This window comes from Delphinapterus leucas, chromosome 13 (genome assembly GCF_059928025.1).
Source record: "Delphinapterus leucas isolate spDelLeu-1000000601 "Yukka" chromosome 13, BTC_Dleu_Yukka2, whole genome shotgun sequence".
Lineage (NCBI taxonomy): Eukaryota > Metazoa > Chordata > Mammalia > Artiodactyla > Monodontidae > Delphinapterus > Delphinapterus leucas.
In genome coordinates this window covers 49,205,740-49,229,730 of record NC_143141.1, presented here as the reverse complement: position 1 = coordinate 49,229,730, position 23,991 = coordinate 49,205,740, and the positions used below count along the sequence as shown (strand labels likewise).

General features: G+C 42.1%; 1 protein-coding gene across 4 annotated transcripts in view; it reads left to right on the top strand.

Annotated features, from left to right (window-relative positions):
• Positions 1 to 23,991, top strand: part of SPTBN1 (spectrin beta, non-erythrocytic 1) — a 196,002-nt gene that overhangs the window by 50,789 nt on the left and 121,222 nt on the right. For 3 of the 4 annotated variants that reach the window (XM_022597341.3, XM_022597343.3, XM_022597342.3), the window contains exon 2: positions 3,522 to 3,716. In XM_022597341.3, coding sequence (XP_022453049.1) covers positions 3,569 to 3,716 — 148 coding nt within the window. In that variant the 5' untranslated portion in view covers positions 3,522 to 3,568. Of the gene's footprint in view, positions 1 to 3,521; positions 3,717 to 4,961; positions 5,144 to 23,991 lie in introns of those variants that run through there. The other variant, XM_030763236.2, reaches the window with a different exon arrangement.

The following is a 23,991-nucleotide window of genomic DNA, read 5'->3' as shown; positions in this document are numbered from 1 at the left end:
TATCATTATGCAAACTCTACTGTTTGGTGAGGATATTGCCTTAGGACAGAGCACGTTGAAGACAAAAATGCCCCTGATAACCAAGTTCTTAGACGCTCGAGTGAAACAGTCGAATAAAAAGAGTAACTTGTAGTCGGTATTTCTTTTGTATACAGACTCGTAGGAACTTTTGCTCCCCAGTCACCCCTTTGTTTTGAGGAACGATGGCGTTATTAAAGAAGAATACTTAGGAAACATGTGCTGACATTCTCTGAATGACTTATTTTAAACTTAAATCAAGGACTCAGTGTTTGCTTGTCGAGAAATTTTTGGATAAGTCAGTGGTAGGGAGAGATTCATGGGATGTAGTTGGGCTGACTCTGGAGTCGGGTGACAGGAGCTGGAGCACAGGTTGGTTGCTGCGCTGGAGGCCTCGGTGTGGCTTGTCCTCATTGGTCAGCAGGTGGCACCAAATAGCCAGGACGAATCTGGAGAGAGGTATGTGGTGTTTCGATTTCACCTTGGGTTGGGTTAAACATTTTGGAGTTAATAGCACTCTCACGTTTTTTCCCCCTAGAGATGGCATCCTCCAAGGCTGAATTTTGTAGAAGTCTTTGGTTTTAATAGAGTCATAAAACTTAACCATCTCCAAGGTCAAATGGTACATAACAATATTGATTTTCTTTTTTTTGGAGGGGTTATGACTCTGAATGCTAAAAGCCAACTGTAAGATCCTTCTGTAGAATATATTTACTGGCTTAGGTGTCTGAACTTTTTCGTGTTTTTATGAAATCTTTTCAGTATGTTGCTAATGGAGGTGTTAAAATTGATCTACTGATAAATTTATATATTTTTTTTTGATAAATTTATATTTTTGACCTTGATAATGTCTGCCTGATGGGAATCCAGGATTTTACTCCCATCCGAGATGTTTCTGTTTGAGCAGAGGTGGGTGACTCTGACTTACAGATGGTGATTCAGTTGTGAGGGGGACACGGAGGATGTGTTGGGGATATTCTTGGATATCTTGTGAGAAAACAGCTAATGACAAAAGAGGGGGCAGGTCTGTGCTTTTGCCCCCAATTACTACACTACTTGAGGTGCAGTTCATTTGTTTCAGCTTAATTTATTGTCCACGGACCCCTGGTTGCGTGTGCCTTGTATGGTTCTGTGCTAGAACTTGAGAAAAAGCTGCCTTTTGAAGCACAATAAGAGGAATGTTTCTTTTCTGCATATGTGGCTTTGTTTATTTTCTTTGTTTGGTGCCATGTATGGGGAAAAATGTGAGCTCGAGTGGTCCATTTGTGGTTGCCGGGTGGTGTCTGGTTTGATTAGTGCATGAGCTCCAGTGATTAGGCTTGCTAACTCTGGTCTGTGCGTGCATTCTTGGGGCACGCTGAATGAATGAGGTTTCCACGAAACGAGCATCCAGGTACAAAATCTTATAATTAATTTTTGAGTCTTAAGATGGGGCCTGTGGAAAGGGGTGGGAGGGGGAGATGACAAACATCTTTTCCCTTGGGATATCTTCCTACAACTAAGTGGGGGGGGGTGCATCTTTCTTCCTCCTCCTCTTTTTAATTTACTTAGATAGGCTTGTATATAAAATGTGCAGGAAGTTAACCACACCCGTAGGAATTAAGCACATATCCTTGCCTCCTAGAATCTGTTTTTCACACAGCACCAGGATTGATCTTTTAAAAACATACATCCAGTGATGTCAGTTATTAGGTTAAAATCCTGCCCTGGCTTCCCTCACACTTAGGTTAACAGCCCTTTGTGGACTGGCTCCACCTACCTTTCCAACCTCATCTCCTTGTATCTCTCCCTGCCTACCAGACTTGGGCCCCACTGAGCTCTTCGTTCCTCCAACAAGCCCTGCTGTTCTCACCTTAGGGCCTTTACATGAGTAGTTTCCTTTGCCAGGAATGTCATTCCTCTTGATCTGGGTGTGACAAGACCATTGAGAGAAAAAAAAAAAAAAAAAAAAAAAGACCATTGAGAGCTCATTTAAATACCGACTCAGACCTTCCCTGACCACCAGCTCTAAAAGAGCCATTCATTCCTTTTCTCTCTTTTACTTTTTTTTTTTTTTTTTTGCGGTACACGTGCCTCTCACTGTTGTGGCCTCTCCTGTTGTGGAGCACAGGCTCCGGATGCGCAGGCTCAGTGGCCATGGCTCACGGGCCCAGCCGCTCCGCGGCATGTGGGATCTTCCCGGACTGGGGCACGAACCCGTGTCCCCTGCATCGGCAGGCGGACTCTCAACCACTGCGCCACCAGGGAAGCCCTTCTCTCTTTTACTTTTAAATTAAGATATAACAGACACACAATACTTTGTAAGTTTTAAGGTGTAAGGTATGTTGATTTGATATGTTTATATATTGCGGTATGATTACTACTGTAGCGTTAGCTAACACCTCTGTCATTTCACATAATTATCATTTCTTTTTTGTGGTGAGGATGATTAAGTCTAGTCTCTTAGCAGCTTTGAAGTTTATAAGACAGTATGACTGATTACTCACTCTGTGTCACATCACTCCAGTTTCATTTTATTTTCTTTTCAACTATCTTGTCTTTTCTTATGTGCTTTTTTGGTCCAGCTCTTCCTAGTAGGATGTAAGCTTCACTAGAGCCAGGTCCTTATCTTGTTTACCGTTAACCCAGCATCTGGAACAGTGCTGAGCATGTACTAGGTCCCCAGAACATTTTGGTTCCATGAATGAATAATAGCTGTATTGAGGGGAGAAGCTATATATTTAAAGCTAAATGTATCTCTCTTAATTCTCTGAGGGCACTGTGATAAAGATGGCAGTGGGCCAAACGTTGAGGCTGAAGTTCTTGTTTCCCATTTATCCCTGTAAAACATTGTGGCCCTGGTGGGTCCCTGAGACGTGGGTATTGGGGTGGGTAGTAGAATTTGTAATAACACAGTCATATACATAATTTCAGTCATTTTTTGGTATCTGTTAAACACTAGTACTGTCCTTGCTGCTGTATATTTACTATGTCATTTAATCTTAGGCATCAGTTTTCTAATATGTAAATGATATGTTTAGATAAAATGATCTGTTAGTTCTCTTACATCACATTATATGAATTTCTAGGAGAAGCTAAGAGATTATAGTTTATTGTGACACACAATAGAAACAGATTTGTTCGTTCAGAATACCTACCCAAGGTAGGTATTCATCCAGCTCTAATAAAACTTTAAAATTGCAAAGTTTAAACTTTAGAAAGGAGGAAGAAACCCACCCTTTGTTGGGTATCCGTCATCTCATTCAGTCTTCTCAACAACCTGTAGAGTATCTTCCCTCCTTCATGTCTGCGGAAACGGAGGCTCAGAGGTGTCACGTGCCTTGGCCAAGGTCACACACATGTTACGAGGCAGTGCTGAAGTTCCCAACCAGCTTCGATTGACTCCAGAGACCTGCTCTCAGCACGTAGGAGTTGTGTTACCTTCTGCTCACCTTTCCCCAGTAGGTTTTGTGGGGATCGACAGCTTAGACTCCTGACTAGGGTTTCCCTTCTGTTTCTCACAGACCTCTGAGAAGGAGCTGATGTGGAGAAGCAGCTGAGGCGGTCCAGGATGACGACCACAGTAGCCACAGACTACGACAACATCGAGATCCAACAGCAGTACAGCGATGTCAACAACCGCTGGGACGTGGATGACTGGGACAACGAGAACAGCTCCGCGCGGCTCTTTGAGCGGTCCCGCATCAAGGCTCTGGCAGGTAGGGTGCCCTTATGTCCCGTCACAGAGGCCTGGGATGTCTTACAGGTCCCTTTGAAATCATCCACCCTGTCCCCCTCTCAAGATCAGCTCAGCTCTACTTGAACACGTCCCACCAGAGCAAGCTGACTGTTTCATAAGGTGGCCAGTTTCCTATCTGGGGGACTGTCAGTCCCACAGCCCAAATGATTCAGAGCCCAGGGTGGTTTTTATAGCCATTCAGAAAGAGATGCCCTAGGCTTGTCAGAAATCTTTTATTTTTAACACATCTTACATTTCAGCGTATTGAAGTATACTATACCTTAGACACAAAAATACAGTTTGACCCTGGAACAACATGGGGGTTAGGGGCACCAACCTACTGCACGGTCAAAAATCCATGTATTTGACTCCTCCAGAACTTAGCTACTAATAGCCCACTGTTGACCTGAAGCCTTATCCATAACATAAACAGTCGATTAACACATAATTTGTAAGTTATATATATGATATACTGTATTCTTACTGTAAAGTAAGCTGGAGAAAAGAAAACGTTATTAAGAAAATCATAAGGAAGGGAAAATACATTTACTCTACATCTGTATATTTATTGAAAATGTGTAAATGTAAGTGTAAGTGTACCTGCACAGTTCAAACGCTTGTTGTTCAAGGGTCAACTGTATACAAATTAACCTGTTTACTTAGGGCCTGTGATATATAAATTAACTTGACCTGTTATAGCACTTGCTTTGAGTGACCAAGGTTAGTTAGTATCACGTGCAAAGGTTTTGGATCTGAAAAGCAATAGCTTAATCTGGTGAGGGCACATTTAATGCTATAACAGGTAAGTCTGCCACTGATAAAGTTAACAGGCACACATCCCTTACTTCATGATTTCTCACTCCCTTGTTGCTGTTGAATACTTAGGGCACACTTTTACCAGGGCCCTAGATGGGGTGGAATTGCCCTGAAAATCAGGAAGGGGGTTCAGTCACAATGAAAGCTCAGCAGTATTGAATATGTGTAAACCAAGGGGCCAATGTGGAGTTTATTCAAAATCTTGCCTCTGTACTTTGAGACCCCAAATAAAATGATTTCCAAATGAGAAAAGTGGGTTTATGTATTTTTTCCTAATATCTTTAATTATGACAAGTAAACAAAAGTCATGACTTAAACAAGTGAGTTTCCTGTTAATTGTGAAGATAGCTGACTTTTTTGTTACCTTTACAGTGTAATCTGTTTATGAGGCATGTGTCATTTGGAGTTCTCTTGATTGTAAGCAAAAGGAAACCTAACCCAAAGTGGTTTAAATGACAAAGAGACGTGACAGAGAATAGTAGACAAATTTAGCATTTAAGCCAGATTTGCTTCTGGGCTTAGATGGTATGACCAGGATCCAGTTTCTTTCCACTTTTTGGCTTTCCTTGCTGGTGTGGACTTCATTCTCAGGTAGGCTCTTGGGTCCCTGGAGTCCCAGGATGGCTGCCCCGGGTCCCAGATCTGTTTGTAAGGACATCCAGTAGAAAAGAGCACCTCTGCTTGCCCAGTACTGTACTTCCACTATGGCCGTGGAATCAGTCTCACTGGCTTGACTGTGCTTGGGTCACGTGCCTCTCTCAGAACCTCTCTCCACTGGAGTCAGAAGAGGATATGCTGATTGACATCAGCTAATCGGAATGCATCTTGGGGTGCAGGGAATTGCGGGGTTGGGAGTGGCGAGGGGTCAGTCCCACCCAAACAGCTTGGCTAGAAACTTTAGAATATAACAGGAAGGAGGAAGAGGGAAATGGATGTTGAGGGTTCAGGCAACTAAATGCTATGGAAAAATTGTTCGGCTGCCTTAGGATAATTTGTTTGTTGAGTGGTGGTGATTTGTAGGTCTTTCTCGAGCTTGCGTGATTCAAGGGCATAAATGATTAACCAGATAGTCACTCTAGAATTAGAGCTTTAGTTTCTAGCTTATTCATTAACATGGAACCTTATGGAAACCATGATCTTGTCTCGTGCTAGTGGATCGATTTGTACTTTAATGTCTTACCTCATTTTCTTGAGGTTTCATTTGAGCTGTTAGACCAATATGATATTAGTGGCCAGTTATCTTTGATCATGAGTCATTTACTTTCTGGTTCCAGACTACCAGGTACAGTTGACCCTTAAACAACGGGGGTTTGAACTGTGTGGAGGATTGGTGTCCCTCACCCCTGTGTTGTTCAAGGGTCAGCTGTAGTATCGCCCTTTTAAGAATTTTACTCGCAAACTGCAGAGCAGTTCCTTGCTTTGTTCTTTTCTCTAGTTCCAGAGGAGATCCCCAGCTGTCCTTAGGATTAATCAGTTGTCCTTACACTTCCTAAGATGTCTTTCCCTCTGTGTTATCCAGGTCCTTGAACAGATGCTAATAATAGTAAGCATACTTATAGTGTGTCAGGCACTGTTTTAAATGCATTGCATATATTAACAGTTAATCCCATAACAACTATGAGAGAGATTATTGTCATCTACAATGTATAGATGAGGCAGCTGAGGCACAAAGAGATTAAGTAGCTTGCCCACGGTCACACCGCTGATAAGTGACTGAAGGCAGACTGACTCCAAAGTGTATACGCTACTATTTTTTTTGTATTCAGTAAAATGCAAAATGATTCAAAGCTCACTGGTGTAGAGAATTGATGATGGGTAATGCAAACATGTTAAAAAGATCTTTAGAAGGCTCAGAAATGCATCCTGTGGCTTGAAGAAGCCATGAGTAACCACGAGAAGTTACTGAAAAGAAAACATGCTGCCTCCAGGATAAATAATGTGGGGGAAAAAAAAAAAGAAAAGAAAAACAAAAAAAGAATTGCTTTTAGTGAATCCAGAAAATACCAGGAAAACCACCTGTTCATGGAAGAAATTATCTTGCTTTATTATCTGACTTCCCAGCTCTGTGGGACAGAAAAGTCTCTGAGCTCTCTAAGAAACCTTATGAGCTGATAGCGGGAGCAACAGATCAGACCAGCACCGTCTAGAACTGTGGTTTTAGAATTTGAGTGGTCTTCAGAATCACAGCACAGATTGTGGGCCCACCGCCAGAGTTTCTGATTCAGTTAAGTCCGAGATGGTACTTGATAATTTATGTTTCTGACAGGTTCCCAGGTGATGCTGATGTGGCTGGTCTGGGGAATCCCATTTTGAGACTGGTGTAGAGTATCGATGGTCATCTGGTCTACTTCCTTGGGTGTCTGAGGCCATTTCATCTAGAAACAAAACAAATGAACAAACAAACCGAAACCAAACTCAAAGATACAGAGATCGTATTAGTGGTTACCACAGGGAAAGCGGGGTGGGTATGGGTGAAAGGGGTGAAGGGGGTCGACTGTATGTGAATGGATGGTAAGTAGAATTGTGCTGGTGATCACTTCATAGTGTATACAGATGAGGAATTCTATTGCTGTAAACCTGAAACTTACATATTAAAGAAACCCTTTAATCTTTTAAAGAAAGGTAAAAGCTAAACATTTTCTTTTTACAAGTGATGGGTGTTTATGGTTTAGGGTTATATTTTGTGGAATCAACACAAATTAGGGGAAGTAGGAAAAGTAGTCTTTTTAAAAGTGCAACATTTAGCTTGAAAATATTGATAAAGTAATTAAAATTAATATCTTTATATCAGCACTCATAAATAGTGAATTTAAAAAATTAGGAGGCTATGTACCAAAATATTCCATGTTTCTTTCTGAGTAACTTATTTCTTATTTGTATTTGAACTTTTTCCTGAAATAAATATGAACAGTTTTGTAATTAAGAAAAAAAACAACATAAAAACATCTTAACATCTAATATCACATTCAAAAGTTTTGATTAATTTTTCTCCCAAAATAATGGCATAGAGAAGTAGTAGGAGAAAGCCTGTGTATGAATGAACATTTTAAAAAAATGACAGAAATTAAAAACAAGATTACTTTGGGAGTTGTCACTTATCAGCATTTATGAGATAAAATTTTGCAGGAGAGCCTTTCTGCTAAGGTACGGACATGGGAAAAGAAATTGACCTTGAGTTTATGTGGTTATGGGGAATTAAGAACAGCTGAGAAACATAGGAAAATGAGGTGAAAGCACCTAATTGTATCTTTTACATTACATGGATAGAGTAAATAACGCATATTAGTGGCTGTATGTGTAAGCCAGATTCCCTTTAAACGTAAGTATTTATTTGAGTGACCAAGAATTTTGGTGGAGCATTTAACCAGCTAAAGCAGTGATGTACTTTAAATGTCCAGATCAGTGCTGTCTGAAAGAAATATACTACTAGCCACATGTGATTTTAAATGTTCTAAGTAAGATATTTCACTTAATCAGACAATCCAAAATATTGTATCAACGTGTAATCAGTGTAAAAAACTTATTATAAATGAGATACTGTACATTTTTTATACTAAGTCTTTGAAATCCAGTATATATTTTATTTCCCATGTTTCACATGGTCACTTTTAGTCCCACGTGGCCAGTGGCTGCGGGTTTGGACAGTGCATCTCTAGTGCCTTCACGTAGATGCTTTTATTGGTGAAAACTTTATAGATCCTGCTGAACAAATGTGGGCTTTAAAATCCCTATCACGAATTTGATCTCGAGTATAGTTGTGAAGCCATGAGCAGTTGGCCAGTTGGCTAAATGTGAATTTAAATTCTGATGAGGAATAACCCATCAATTGAATCATTATTTTTTTTTTTTTTTTTTTTTTTTTGCGGTACGCAGGCCTCTCACTGTTGTGGCCTCTCCCGTTGCGGAGCACAGGCTCCGGACACGCAGGCTCAGCGGCCATGGCTCACGGGCCTAGCCGCTCTGCGGCATATGGGATCCTCCCAGACCGGGGCACGAACCTGCGTTCCCTGCATTGGCAGGCGGACTCTCAACCACTGCGCCACCAGGGAAGCCCGAATCATTATTTTTAAAATAATCACTCTTTACATATGTGTGTGTGCCTTCCACTTCTAAACTTTTATTAAATGGATGCAAAGTAGCAACAAAGGTCCTCCACAACATCCACACTGCTGTTTCCGCTGAAAACTTTGGCGTTGTTCTTGAGCTCGCACACTATTTTTGGATGCAGAAGACTCAGTAGCGGACTTGTGTAAACATGCATATTCCAGGGTGTCCACGCTCCCTCAAAAAAATTGAGATTCACTTCAGTGGGAGGGAGCACAGTAATCTGCCTTTTTAATGCATACCGTACTCTTTGAGAAACACTTTCCTGTGACATGGTCTAAAGTGCTCTCACTTAATATTCAAATCTTATTATCCTTGAGTATTCTCACCAAAGTGAAAATCAACTTTTCATCTCTCCTTTAAAATATTCGTCCGCCCTTTCCCTCCAGTAAGTAGGTCACAGTTATGTTTTGATATCTCAGCACCTAAGAAGGCTTAATGTTCTGCCTGAACTGAGTAGAGAGCTGTCTCGTGGCAGGAGGAACACATTCTTGCTGTAATCCCTGCCCTCATTATAGCCCCTGTCTGGGTGCGTCTTCCTGCAGGAGGTGATGGAGGTTCCCCCATCTAACCCCAGCCCCTAGAGTTGTTTGGGCCTTTTAATTTGTAGTCCCCAGGAGGGCAGAACATTTCTTGGGGGCCTAAATTAGCTCTCTAGTGCTAATTAAAATTAGTGAGGACTCTTCAAAAGTTATAGATAAAAAAATTCAGGCACAGGGTTTTTCTCAGGAGGAAAAGACTTGGATTCCATACACTGAGAATTAAAGCAGAACTTGCCATCTACTTTCTGCCAGTTGACTGCAAATTTCAAGCTGTCATTAAGGTTATATACTTAAATTATTTACTTAACCCCCAAATAGACCTGTGCATATATGGTGGAAACTTATTTTAAAACTGTAAAAGATGTTTTAGTTTCCCTTTTTTGAGAGATGTCTTATTGTCTTTTCTACCTAAAATCATGAATTTTTAATTAGGTGGTTTAGATATTGGCTTCATATTTTTTAAGATCCCCTGTGCTACGGTGGTTTTACTTAGAAACTTCCCAGAATACGACTGTTAATTCACAATCAATCCCCCCTGCCAAGACTGAATACACAAACAAATACATGTAAAATATTTTACTTCCTTCTAGTGGAAGTATGGTGCCACCTTGCTATTGAACATGCAAAGAGATCTATAAAACATGGTCTGGAATGATCTAATTAGGAAGATAAAACCTATTTACATGAAACACAAACTAAACTTGTATGCAAGTGCCAAGAAAGTAGTGCTGTAGTAATTTAGAGGAGGATTGATCGCAAGAGGGAAAAAACTAAGTCATTTTAAGAGGACGGGTCAAGTAATGTAAAGAACATTGGAACTTGGAGAGAGAGAGAGTGGAGCCTGAACCTTGGCATGGCTGCTTCTGTTTCCACTGCAGCAAAACAGAAGAGGCCTTTCACTAAAACAGAAAGTGCTTTTGGCTTCTCAAGATGATACACCACCTTGAGCTTGGATTCGTTCCTTGAAAATTTTAAGCTAGAGCTTTTCTTATGTGCATACTCATCACCCTGTTCAGATGGAACACTTTTATGCCCCAAGGGAAAGGCTTCTTGCATGATGGAGTGGATTTTTATAGTTAGGATTAACAGATTTAATAGCTACCCCATCTTTTTCCGCATCCACTCTTGAGGCTGTTTGCCTAAATTATGCATTATTTGGGATTATTTGTGAGAACAGGCATGGTCCCTAGTGCCACTAAATACACCACCCATTAGTTGTGAAATCTGAATCTGAAGGAGCATTTCATATCAAAGAGGTTCATGCGGGCTAGTGAAGAGAAGGTCTGTTTAGGTCATTACAGGTAGTCCTGGATTATACCCTCAATTTATTTTCTATATACATAAGGCTTCAGTAGTTTCCTGACTGTAGGACTGCAGGAATCTTTTCTTTCTTTTTTGGGTAGAGCTTCCTCAGATTTCCCTCCCCTCTGTTTCTTCTTACTGCTGTAGATGACGCCCTCCTGACTTTTGAAATCAGCTTGGATTTCCGCTCCTGTGCCTTATATTCTTCAGATTTTCTTCTCATCTCAGCAATGGCTGAAACTCCATAGCAGCTGAGATGAATGATCCTGGCTGGGAGAAACAGCCTACTATTCCTCTCCTTCATCAAACCTCTTAACCACACACCATTCCTCTTCCTAACCCAGCCCCCATTCCTGCCCTTCAGTCTCTTTCAAGTTTCATTCCTTTGGTCAGAGAACTTCTCAATCCTCATCCCTTTACTCATCTCTTACTGCACCTTAGCCTTTGTCTTAACTTCTCACCCCACCAGAATATTTTCCTTAAGTCAGTCCCTGACTTTTGAGGAGCTCCAGTCACCATTTCTAGGGGAAAATCCCATATACTTTATGCTTGATTTGTGATTGAACTTAGGGAATGTGACCTGTCTTTTGTTGGAGACTGCCTAGGTAAGCAAAAGAGGAAAAATTCATGATTTTTCTCCTCTCTTCTACTTTTCCTGGCCCTCTCTGCATATGTGCACCCTCCACCCGCCGCCATCTGTCTGTCTTTTAAATATCAGCTTTCTTGAGATATTATTTACATACCATAAAATTCACCCCTGAGAAGTGTACAATTCAGTGATTTTTAGTGTACTCACAGAGTTGTGCAACTATCACCACTAATCCCAGAACATTTTTATCACCCCCCAGAGAAGTCGCATACATATTAGCAGTCGCTTCCCATTTTCACTCCTCCCCAGCTCCAGGCAGCCACTAATCTAGTTTCTGACTATGGATTTGTCTATTCTGGACATTTTATCTAAATGGAATCATACAACATGTGGCCGTTTGTGACTGGTTTCTTTTACTTAGCAAAACATTTTCAAGGTTCATCTGTGTTGTATAGCATGTTATCAGTACCTCTCTGATTTTTCCCTCTGTTCTCTTATGTGAGTAATAGTGGTAGATTAGTGAGGAAGAACAGAAAAAATTCTGTGAAAGTTGCTGACAGCATAATGCTATGATTTTAGCTGGCAGTTGCCTGGGAATAGATGGCAAATACCTCGTAGGCATCTGAAAGTACTGTAGAGTTAAGTACTTCTTCATTTACCTGGATGTGGTCATCAGATAAGCCTCCTGGCGGGTGTTCGGTCATCTCACATGGTCAACTTTGTTCCATCTGTTAAATTCACTTATACCGTTTAACTCTTTTGCCAGTTTTCTATCAAAGTGGACCTGTGAGCAGGTAAAGAAGAAAATATAAGAAGGTAAAAAGAAAATACATCATTTACATACAGGGCATTTGTAAAGTCCTGTCCCCTTTAAAGACATGTCCCACAATGAGAACAAGCTAAAAGTGTCATGAAGTAGGTTTTATATTAACAATGGCAATTCATATAGCTAAGGTTTTTATTTAACCACCATCTGCGGCAGTAACATTCAATTTAATTTTCTAATTTGTAGAGAAAATTGATGCTGGGTAGATGTTAAATAGCTTCTTAAATTATGTTTTGATGTTTGACACCAAGTTGATTAAAGAAGGTGGCTTTGATTATTAAACTGCGTATTTGTCGGTAGTTTTGACACGATCACATAAATAGTAACCCAGTGGGAGGGTTCTGGGTAAGAAGGAAACAAGGTGGCTTGTGTCTGCTGATTGGCTTCTCTGGAAAGAATTCTGCATTAGTCTAAGGGGTTAGTCCTTTCTGGTTTTCAGGAACAGGGATTCACTTGAGTGTCTGACTAAAGATAGTGTGTGGTGGAGTGGGGGTGGGGAGGTTACTGCAAAGTTTCAGGTGCATGAGCCCCAGGAATCCATTAGTGACGGAGGCTGCTGTAGGGCTGGAGGTGATCTTCATCTTTCAGGTGGGGCGGGTACCTCGTGGTGGGAGCCCCCTGCATAGTGCTGGTATCTGCTCATCATAACTCAGCTCACTGATGGCTTTGGTATGTCGTGGTTCCAACTCTACCTCCTGCCCATCTTTCTTTTCTGACGTCACTGCTAAACGACTCAAAATCCCGGCCTTCTCTGGTTCAGATCTCTGTGAGGTTGAGTATGGAGTTGGGGCTCTGATTGGCCCGGATAATGTTTTTTTTTTTTCGGTACGTGGGCCTCTCACTGCTGTGGCCTCTCCCGTTGCGGAGCACAGGCTCCGGACGTGCAGGCTCAGCGGCCATGGCTCACGGGCCCAGCCGCTCCGCGGCATGTGGGATCTTCCCGGACCGGGGCACGAACCCGTGTCCCCTGCATCGGCAGGCAGACTCTCAACCACTGCGCCACCAGGGAAGCCCCTGGATAATATTTTTATACCAGGTCATGACCCACTGGTTACTTACGAATGATTACCTTTAAAAGAGTTACCCAGAACATTGGTGAAGAGCAGGAAGTCATATGTCTAAAACATACTGGCTGCATTCATCCACGGATTAGAGGGGATTTGGCTGGCAGTCGGAGGCTATGGTTGGCATTTCTAATGCAGAATTGTGGTGTGGTGGGGGAAGGTATTTTATATTAGGACTTTTGGGGAAAGATATTGGTATGTCTTGTGTGATCAAGGGAAGAGCTAAGCAGCCAGTCTGAAGGAAAGGCAAAGTGCAGACAGGCCTCGGAACAACAGAAATTAAGGCTTTCCGTCTCTCAATCTCTTGATTTTAGCTTCTGTCTCTGCCCCTGCAGGTGGTCTTCCAGGTAGCAGGAGGTGTGGTTGCCATGTGCCCCTGGACTTTGCTATCCACCACTTGTCCCATTTTTCTAGTTCCAGTTGGAAACGTTGGGGCTGTTTGCTAAGGAGGATGTAATTTTTGAGGCTTTGGTCACGGGGTGACTCCTGAACCGGTGCACTGTGGTGTAGGGTGTAGAGGCATGTAAGAACACAGTAGCTCTCCCTGGAACCGCATGGAGGTCCTCCTGGAAAAGGGAGTGGGTGTTGGGCAGATGGCAGTACATAACAGTAAATGTTCATGGCATGTTTTCAGAGAGATTGATGTCCTTGATTCAGAGGGAACACTGTTTTATAAAAATGGCAAGATGACCATCACCACTGACTAATAGGTTCCTTAAAACAAAGCAACCAATAACCTTACAGCTTCCTTTAAGATCTTGGAAGAAGTAAACAAAGAGAAATGAACATTAGCGTGTCAGTCTTTAGAATATGTCTTACTAGAATAAGCTGTTCAGTCTGTACCTAAGTTAATTTGTGAATTTGCTTGGTGATTTAGTGACTTGGAAAGAGTCTATCCCATTCTTTCTTCTGGGGCCTCAAGGACCAGCACATTCTTAGAGTATGACAGGTGCCCAGTAATAGAATGTCATTCCAGATATTTTAGCAGTAGAGTGACGTAAGTACAGTGTTAGCATGTTCCTTACTGACATGTAATCTATTTTGGGAAAATAGACTGTATGTATAAAACAGTCAGTGCATGTGACAGTATTACACAAAAGTGTTGTGACACTTCCCCCAAACCTGAATCTTGGTCTCTTCATTTTCTGGTTGATAGAGATGTCCATTTTCCACAATTCTTATCTCTTCTAGAGTCTCATTAGGTAATTTTCAAGGGAAGTTTTAATCTCTTTCTTGCACACCTGTGAATTTTCAGAACCCTAAGGTAGTGACATAATTGGGTGATGGGCACATGTTCCTGGGCGAGGCTGATAAAAATTTTGTCACATAGGTTTAAATTTCTGCAGACTCCTTTGATTTCTTGAACATGGATGTGAAATTGCTTTATCAGCCACATCATTGTGTCCGTAGGCATCGTAAGGAAGGACTGAAGTCAGGGAGATGCTGGGCCATTTGCCAGGTCCCTGGACCCTCCCTGCCTTGCATGTTACCCTTTGGATCACCCTGTAAGTCTTCAGCAAACCCAAGCCCTCTCCACTGGCTCCAGCCTGAGCCTTATTAATTTTGTATGTGTGCTCAAGGTGGATGTATCCATACTTTGTCTCTCTGGCTGACTGCTAAAGTCCTCAAAGCCAGTGACAACGAGTAATGTTTTCTTTCGGCATTCCTCACATAAGTCAGAATGCGATTATGTACTTTTACTTGTCAGACTGAAGAACTGATTCATGATCAGAGCTACTAAGTATCACTTCATTTGGGGAAAATTTCTCCCTAATTTCTGTAATACCATTGAAAAATTAGTTCTACGTATTTAAGAATTTTACATTAAAATATATTATAAAATAATGTCTTGCATTGTATATTGTATGTTACAATGCATAAATTGTTAAAAAAAAAAAGAAAGAAAGAAAAGTCCAAACACTACGGAAGTAGACAGTGAATGTTTCCCCTTCCCCAAACCTGTCTCCACCCCTAAAGATAATTCCTTTTAAAAGTTTGATGTATATCTTTTGGGATATTTTCCATGTAAAATTATTATAAACAGTAGCAGGACCAGTTGATTGTTAGAATCTGGAGTTTAGTCTTTTCCCCACCAAAGAGGGGACTGTCTTAGATTTTCGTCCTTGGCAGGAGCCGATCTCCATACTGCATTGTCACCTGAAGAGAGGTTTTTGGAAGTTTGGGGCATTGTTTGGAAGCTGGTACAGACCATTCTACAGTGGGTCAGACATCCTTCCACGATGCTCTCAGGGTGGCACCTGCCCCCTTTTGTGCTGCACATGTCTGCCCCTAGGGTTTTATTGCTTTTTGGCCAGAAGAGCTAAAGCTAAAGATTTCTTGATTTGTCTTCTCCTCTTTCGTGTCACTGCAGTGTTTCTGGACCTCTTCTCTCGTTGTCTCTTTGCCTTCCATGTTTCTGGGATACTAGAGGTGCTCAATGGGGGGGGGCATCTCTAAAGAGGCAGTCACTCCTGGGTGGGCCTACAGTTTGCCTGTGTTCTCCTATGTGTCACATTAGCCTCCAGTGGGTGCCGGAAGTTGGAGTTTGATAATTTAAGGGTTCATCACAAATTTGTAAATGCTGGCCACAGTTTTCCTCCTGGAATACTGTATTGTGACTTTAAGGACATAGGGAATTTGGCGAATATGGTGGCCACACACGACAGAGAAGGAATTGCTATCATTGTAGTACATGGTTCCTAGAATATTTCCATTTTGCTTCAACAGCCAAATCTGTTTCCCTCACCTGTCCCCTAGACCAGGCTCCAAGTGGACTTGAGGGCTGTTGTCACGATGGTTGTTTTCACTGATGTATAATTTAAGCCTTTTCTTCTGTGGCTAACAACAACAGAAACAATCTAGTAACTTTCTGAATCCATGGGGCTAGCGGCCTGTCATTTATCCAGGTTGGGCCCGTGGTCAGTTTTTACCTTTTCTCTAGCCAGGATGTGGGTTTGACAGTTCCATGGATTGATAGTCCTGAAGCTGTGTTATATACTGATGTTGGAGAAATAAGTTTACAGACCACATCTTTTAGCCCTTTGTGTGTCTCTACTGTGAAAATACAAAGTTTTGTACCTGGAACTGGTCGTCCTGCAGAGGATCAGTGTGTACCTCTTGCTTTTGCCCTGAGCCCCTAAACGCACGGTCCGTGGAGCTGTCTCCATGCATTTGAGGGAAGGCTGGTATTAGTAGGGATGCTTGTAAATAATGGAGAGGTATTTAAGACTGCCCTGCGAATTATGGGATGGAGAGGAGGCAAGGCTGGAGAAGGCACTTGATACTAATTTGAAACCCAAAACCCCTGACACTGAATTAACAGGTGTGCTTGTGCTTTCTTTGTGCATTTAATCAGCTGTAATCTTCAGGTGTGCCCACATGTAGGTTTTTCTTTTTTCTTTTTGATTCCCTCACATTCAGGGAGCCATTTTAATTGGCACACCCAACACCGTTATTATCTGAACTGAATTTTATCATGAAGGATGAAGTTTCTATGTTTTTTAAACTGATTGGAGAACTTTAGAGTAATCACGTTGATCTAATCTATAACTGACTTAAGATTTTGAAAGAAAGAAATTTGAGCAAAATATCAGTAAGAAATATAGTTTACATGGCAATCTAGTACACACATAAATTTATGTCCAGATCTTCATTGACTTACAATAAGGTTATGTCCTGATAAACCCATCAGCAAGTTGAAAATGTCGTTAAGTCCAAAAAAATGCATTTAATACACCTAACCAACTGAACACCACAGCTTAGCCTTGCCTACCTTAAACGTGCTCAGAACACTTCCATTAGCCTGAATCTAACAAAGCCTATTTTATAATGAAGTGTTGTCCATCTCATGTAATGTATTGTTTATGCTGTACTAAAAGTGAAAATGAGAATGGTTCTAAGTGTATTGGTTATTCACCCCTGTGACCGCCTGGTTGACTAGAGCTGCTGCCCAGCATCACGAGACAGTATCATACAGCATATTGCTAGCCCAGGAAAAGATCAAAATTCACAATTCAAAGTATGGTTTCTACTGAACGTGTATTGCTTTTGCAAAATCGAGTTGAACCATTGTAAGGAACTGTCTGTATGGGGGTATGTGTGTGTGTGTGTGCACCCACATTCCAGTTTCACAAACTAGTGTTTACGTGTATTTCATGAGATGCTCTGATATTTTTTGTTCTATTTTTTTTTAAATGCTAGTATTGATCCGCTAATTAGAGTTTATAACCAACAGTGTTGGAAAACCCTGTGATAACAGGTCCATTTGAAAGAACATCTAAGTGGTCTCTGTTTTTAAGAGAATCATGATTTATGAATCATGATTGTTAGAGTGATTATTTGATGTTTTTGTTTCATTCATTTATTAGTGAGTGAATGAATAAATGAAATCTTTATTGAGCACCTACTATATACCAGGCACTGTGATTAACATTAGAAATGCAGTTGACCCTTGAACAATGTGAGGGTTAGTGATGCCGACCCTCTGTGTCAGTGAGAAATCCGAGTACTGTATAACTTTGCAGTTAGCCCTCTGTATCATGGTTCCTCTGTATGTGTGGTTTTGCAACTGCTGGATTCAACCAACCGTGGATCATGTAACACTGTAGTGTAGTATCTACTGTTGAAAAAAATACACATAGAAGTGGACCTGCACAGTTCAAACCCACGTTGTTCAAGGGTCAACTGTATAGAGATAGGTTATGAAGTGAAAACAGGCTTGTGGCCAGCAGAAAAGATTTTCAGTTCTAGCAGAGGAGAGGCAATGTCAGTAGATGGAAGGGAGTTACAGGCTGAACAGGTGGTGCCCAGAATGGCACGACAGTGCCCGGCTGTCTTGGGGAGCCATACAGAAGTGCAGAAGGAACTAGAGGGAGAACCCTAGAAGTGCATGAGGAGGGCCTCGAATGCCCTGCCAAGGAGTTGTCTTTATCCTTATATTTAGCCTGTGGTTTTCAACATTGAGTTTGGGAGAATTTTTATTTTTAAGTAGACTTGTATTTGCTACCTCAATATGTAAAATGGCAAACTTGGAGCCACTCTGGATGAAACAGAGTGGCCTCACCTGGATTTTTACCCCCAGGGGTTCTGAGCCTTCTGGTGACTTAATCTCAGAACCATTTGGCAGGATGGCACTTGGGTGTCAGCAGGAGGCCTCTGGGGACACCATGGAGGAAGGCCTAGGAGGAAAGCTAGATAGAGGGAAGCCATTTGGGGAGACTGTCCTGTTTGTCTGGAGGAGATGAGTAGGAGGCCCTGAAACTGGGGCAGTCGCCAAGGGTTTGAGAGAGCAAAGACTTAAGCTGTTAATCAGAATCCCTAGGACTTGCTCTCCAGTGGGCTGTGGAGGGGATGGGAAAGGAAGGCTTTGGTTATATGAAACCTCATGCTACGTTTTTTCTTCTGGGTTCCAGATGCTTGGGGTATCTTGAGAGCTGTATGGGGTATTTTGGTCACAAATGTGCAAGGCAGGCCACTGTTCAGTATTTTGTTTTTGTTTTTGCGCTATCACGTGGCCTCTAGTTTTCAGGATTATGCCACGTTTTCCTTAGCTTGCATTTGCCTATATTCTCCCCAGCCTTTGGAAAACACATGGGCCCCGAGCTCGCTCGTCTGCCTCTCCGCATGCCCATGTGCGGGTCCTCCTAGGACCTGAGCACCCGGCTGTTCCTAGGCTTCGATTCAGGCATCCAGGACCATCCGTCACAGGGCTGATGCTGATAAAGGAAGAGTGGCTTTCGAGGCCTGGGGTCTGAGATTAAATCCCTGCTCTGCTACTTACTAGCTGTAAGGTAGTGGGGCAAAGTTACTTCTATAGGATGAGAATCATAATATCCTCCCTGTGGGATTGTTGCGAGAACTTTAATGTGGAAGCTGCCTAGCTCAGCGTCTGCACAAGGTAGGCATGCGTGGGAGGTGCTAATTATAACATTGCACTAGGAAGATAAATCTTCTGAAGAGAGGTCTTCTCTCTCCTCCTGCAAGGAGGCCTTCCATATTAAGAAATGCTACATTAATACATGGTTGGAAGATCAGAAGTCAAGGTGGGAAAGCAAGAACATTCAAAGGATGCCTGTCTGATGGCCTAAAGATAGTGCCGACCTGTGGCTTTGTTTGCTGTGGTGTTTAGAGGGCATTTGTGATTCCAGGCCGCCTTCTGGGGAGTAGGAAAAGCATCGGAAAAGCCTCCTTTTTAACTAAAAAAAAACCCTAATATGTTCTTCGCATTTGCATCTTCTCTTGCTGCATTTTCCTGTTTTGGGTTTGTACTCAGTGCACATTAAAATGAGCAGAACCCTAAACATTCATTGAGAGAATGATTTAGGGGAAAAGTTCCATAAAAACATTTAAAAACTTTTCTTGGAGTGGAGGTTGAGAAATTTATTTGTTTTTTTTCCCTGCAAATAACCAAGATTGGAGGGAGGGAGTGATGGAGATGGGAGTGGGAGACCTGTGTTGCTTGGAGGGGGCGGGGCGAGCTCAGCGTAGAACAACCAAGTCGAGTAGGCCGGCACTTGCTGGGAGAGGGTTGATCCTTCATGGGGGTTATTAGGTTTGGTGCTCTTTCCTTCTTGTTGAGACAGCTGTAGTTTGGTATCAAGGAATAATAAAGAAGAAATATTGCTAGATTTTCAGGGGGATTATTTGTAATACTTAAAATTTGTGTATCATTTTCATCTTGGGGAAGATTATAAAAATATTACTTAAATATTCAGAGCAGTCTTCAGTAGGGGGCATTAGCCCCCATTTCACAGATTTCAGTCTGAGATTTTCTGAATTAGGTTGTTATTTGCCCCAGCCTTCCTACTTTAGTAGTAATATAAATCAGAGGCCCCTACGTTCCAGGGAGGTAATTGAAAGCCTCTGATGCCTATCTTTGACCTATCTTCTCTAACTCTCTTGTAAATTGCCCTCCTTCGCCTAAGTATTTGTAGGTATCTGAATGCCTTTTAATTCATGAAAAAAAAATCTTGTACCTCTTCCTACAGTTACTCCATATCAGAGAATTATGAGTAAGACTCTGAGATACCTTGCATAAACTTAGAAGATTAGAACTGCTGGAGGAACAGAAATTAGAGCAAAGTTTTTAGAGTTTTTTTTTTTTAAGTAATGAATACTCATTTTATGACATCAGTGGTGATTGAGCTTATTTTAAAACCTTTCCTCATAGAGCCAAACGTTACCTATGTTTTAACAGGACAGCTGAATCAAGAATCAGATATTTTACAGAGTTCTTTTTTCTGATTGTCACGCGCAAGAGAAATGTGACCAGTTTAAAAAGGGAGGCCTATGTGACTTATTTTTAAAAAAGGTCAAACAATCTGTGTTAAATAGTATACTAAAAAGTTATGGTGGTATGAATTACCTTATAAGGCATGGAGGTATAAAATATATCCTAGATATGACTGTTGGTAGGTTGTAGAAACAACTTGAAAAACATTTTTAGAAAAGGGGTATGTTTATATTTAAGGAAGGATGAAGTTAAATAAGTGAAGGTATCCTGGGATACCTGGGCACTTTATTTAACGTGCCTACTATTGCATTGCTCTTCTACTGTTAGAGAAAAGCCAGGCATTAAAGATGGGCATTATATTCTAGGGAAAACTTTTTTTAGGTCCCAAAGCTTTTCACGGCATTGACAAAAGGGCTTCAGCTGGGAGGCTGTTGTCAGTATTGTTTCTGCAGTCAGGAGATCGATCGAGGTGCTGCTGGGCTTGGCTGGTTGAGACTTTAGAGAAATCATGCAGCCTCTCTCAGCTTCACTTTCATTTGAAAAATGAGGGACGAGGGACGGGATGGTTAGGTATTCTAAGGTCCCATAGGCCTCCAAGAGTGTGTGTGGGCTCCTGAGGAGTTAGCAGGCTGCCTTCCTGTGGTTACCAAGGTGAGTTTTTGGCCTCTTTTCCCAGTGGTTTCTGTGTACACAGTGAGATGCAAACTGTGTTTAGGGATGATAGCAAACTTTGTCCTTCTCCAGGAAATGATAAATGCCATGTGACTCTGACTCAAGTCCTGGTCTCTTGTTAATTTTTTGTAAACTTTTTATGTTTGATGAGTCAGAAATGCAGGCTCTTGTAGAGTGTTAACAAGACTTTGATTATAATTGCTTCAAATTGCAGGCCCTTCTCCTGTGTAATGATTTTTGCCATTTGCCTTTCCATAATCTTACATAGGCAGGATAGAAGGACGCTTTGATCAGTAAGAACTGTGATCTGTTGCTTCATGAGCCCTCATTACACTAAAATTATTAACAGAAAACTGTGTGTACACATTAAGAGGATATCAGCAAGTCTGAATATTTCATGAGAGTTGATGCAGTATCACAGAACCTTAGGAGTACAGAAAACTCCTCTGTTAATATCGGCCAACGTGATCCTGTGCACATGTGCGCCTGCTCGTGGACGCACACACCACATCCGCATCCAAATTGTATAGATGTGTGCATGCCTGCTTCACTATGATGTGTTGCTACTGACTCTTCCTAAACGACCAAAAACTACTACTACAGATTTGTGTTTTGGGGATTGAGTCTCAAAGAGGCTGACTGAAGAAACAGTTTTTGAACAATTTCATGAAGGGTGGACTTGCAGAGATCAGAAGGCCTGACCCTAGGGGTAACTGCAGTACATGGAGGTTACTCTACAGCACTCTGTACACAGACGCGAGGCTTGGAGGCAATTTGGAGTCAATAAGTACTTTATTTGAACTTTTGTTGTAAAAATGAGAGTTGGCAGGATTCCAATACAGTTTTTTGTTTCCCTTAAGAGTTGAAGAGAGGACTTGGAGGGATCAGTGTGTTGGTTGATAGCATTTGAGAATGTCTTGTTTGAGTTTGGAGTCATAGATGCATAACATGGCCTAAGATCAGCTTTTCTTCCCATACCCAGTAGTGGATTCCCACAGAGTCAGTACCAAAGCTTTTAAATTCCATTTAACTTTATTTTTAATTGTGGTAAAAAAACACATAACATAAAATTTACCATGTTAACCATTTTTAAGTGTACAGTTCAACAGTGTTAACTATATCGACATTGTTACGTAGCAAATCTCTAGAACTTTTTCATCTTGCAAAACTGAAGCTCAATACCCATTAAACAACAACTCCCCAATTCCCCCTCCCCCAGCTCCTGGCAACCTCCATTCTACTTTCTGTTTCCTTGAGTTTGACTACTAGATACCTCGCGTAAGTGGAATCATACAGTACCCGTCATTTTATGACCGGCTTATTTCATCATGTCCTCATAATGACTTAGCAGAATGTCCTCAAGGTTCATCCATCTTGAAGCATGTGACAGGATTTCCTTCTTTTTTAAGGCTGAATAGTATCCCATTGTATGTGTGTACCACATTTTCTTTATCCATTCATTCATTTGTAGACATTAGGATTACTTCCACCTCTTGGCTCTTGTGAATAATGCTGCAGTGAACATGGGTGTGCAAATATGTCTCTGAGATTCTGCTTTCAGTTCTTTTGGATAAGCCCAGAACTGGGGTTGCTGGATCATATGTAATTCTATTTTTAATTCTTTGAGAAACCATCATACTGTTTTTCACAGCAGCTTCACCATTTTACATTCCCACCAACGGTGCACAAGGGTTCCAATTTCTCCCCATCCTTTACTGAAACTTTTATTGTTATTAAGATAAGATGTAGAGGAAAAAGCTACCATCGCGGTCACAATTCGTGGTTTTCCTGGTGGATGGTAATTTAAAAGGGTGATAGAAATGGTAATAAAAAGGTGAGTGGAGAGGTGGTTATAGGTGAGCATGGCAAGTTTTAGAAAAGCGCTTAGTCTCTCTCTTCTCTCCATTCTTTTTTTTTTTTTTGCGGAACACGGGCCTCTCACTGTTGTGGCCTCTCCCGTTGTGGAGCGCAGGCTCAGCGGCCATGGCTCATGGGCCCAGCCGCTCCGCGGCATGTGGGATCTCCCCGGACCGGGGCACGAACCCGTGTCCCCTGCATCGTCAGGCAGACTCTCAACCACTGCGCCACCAGGGAAGCCCTCTCACTTCATTCTTTACCTGTCGTTAAAGTGCTAGTTATAATGAATAGATTCATACATCAGATGTGTGCCTCCTGAGTAAACTATTCCCTCTGAACATCATAAGAATAATAGAGGACTGCCCTGGTGGCACAGTGGTTAAGAATCTGTCTGCCAATGCAGGGGACACAGGTTCGATCCCTGGTCTGGGGAAGATCCCACATGCTGTGGAGCAACTAAGCCCATGCACCATGACTACTGAGCCTGCGCTCTAGAGCCCGTGAGCCACAGCTATTGAGCCTGTGCGCCGCAACTACTGAGCCCACGTGCTGCAGCTACTGAAGCCCACACACCTAGAGCCCGTGCTCTGCAACAAGTGAAGCCACTGCAATGAGAAGCCCGTGCACAGCAACGAAGACGCAATGCAGCCAAAAAAAAGAATAATAGAGAAAAATCCAGTGAAGAAAACCAAGAGAAAGGGGGTGTTTGAACAACAGACCTTGGGATTCAGTTTGTTTGGGGCTGACTGTGTGTTTGGGTCTCTGCTGGGCTGGGAGGGTGAGATCAAAGGGGCCAGTACCACAGTCTGGGGCCTCCTTGTCTCTCAGCTGGTACAAGTTGGATGTCAGAGAACACACAGAAAGATATGGGTCATCTGCCACTTAGTACAAGCCTGTCGGCTCCAACTTGGTGTTGGATCCTGGAAGGGAGGCGGGAGAGGGGATGAGGATGCCCTTTCTCTGATTTCAAGCCCTGGGCCCGCTTCACTGACCGAAGGGCTCAAGAAATGCATGCCACTGCCTTTGTCCTCAGCCCGCGATACCTTCAGGTTTTCCCTGGAAATGAAAGAGGCAGCAGGAATTCAGAAGGCCTGCTTTCTGACTGCTGGTGTGCAGTAACTTACTCTGTGTCTGTGGGCATGCCGCTCTGTGCTTCATTCTCTTTCTCTGTAAATGAGATGGCTGGCTCAGGTGGGTGAAGTTTTAAAAGGATCTTCTTGACACGTGTTCAGAGTTCTAGCTCTCATCTCCT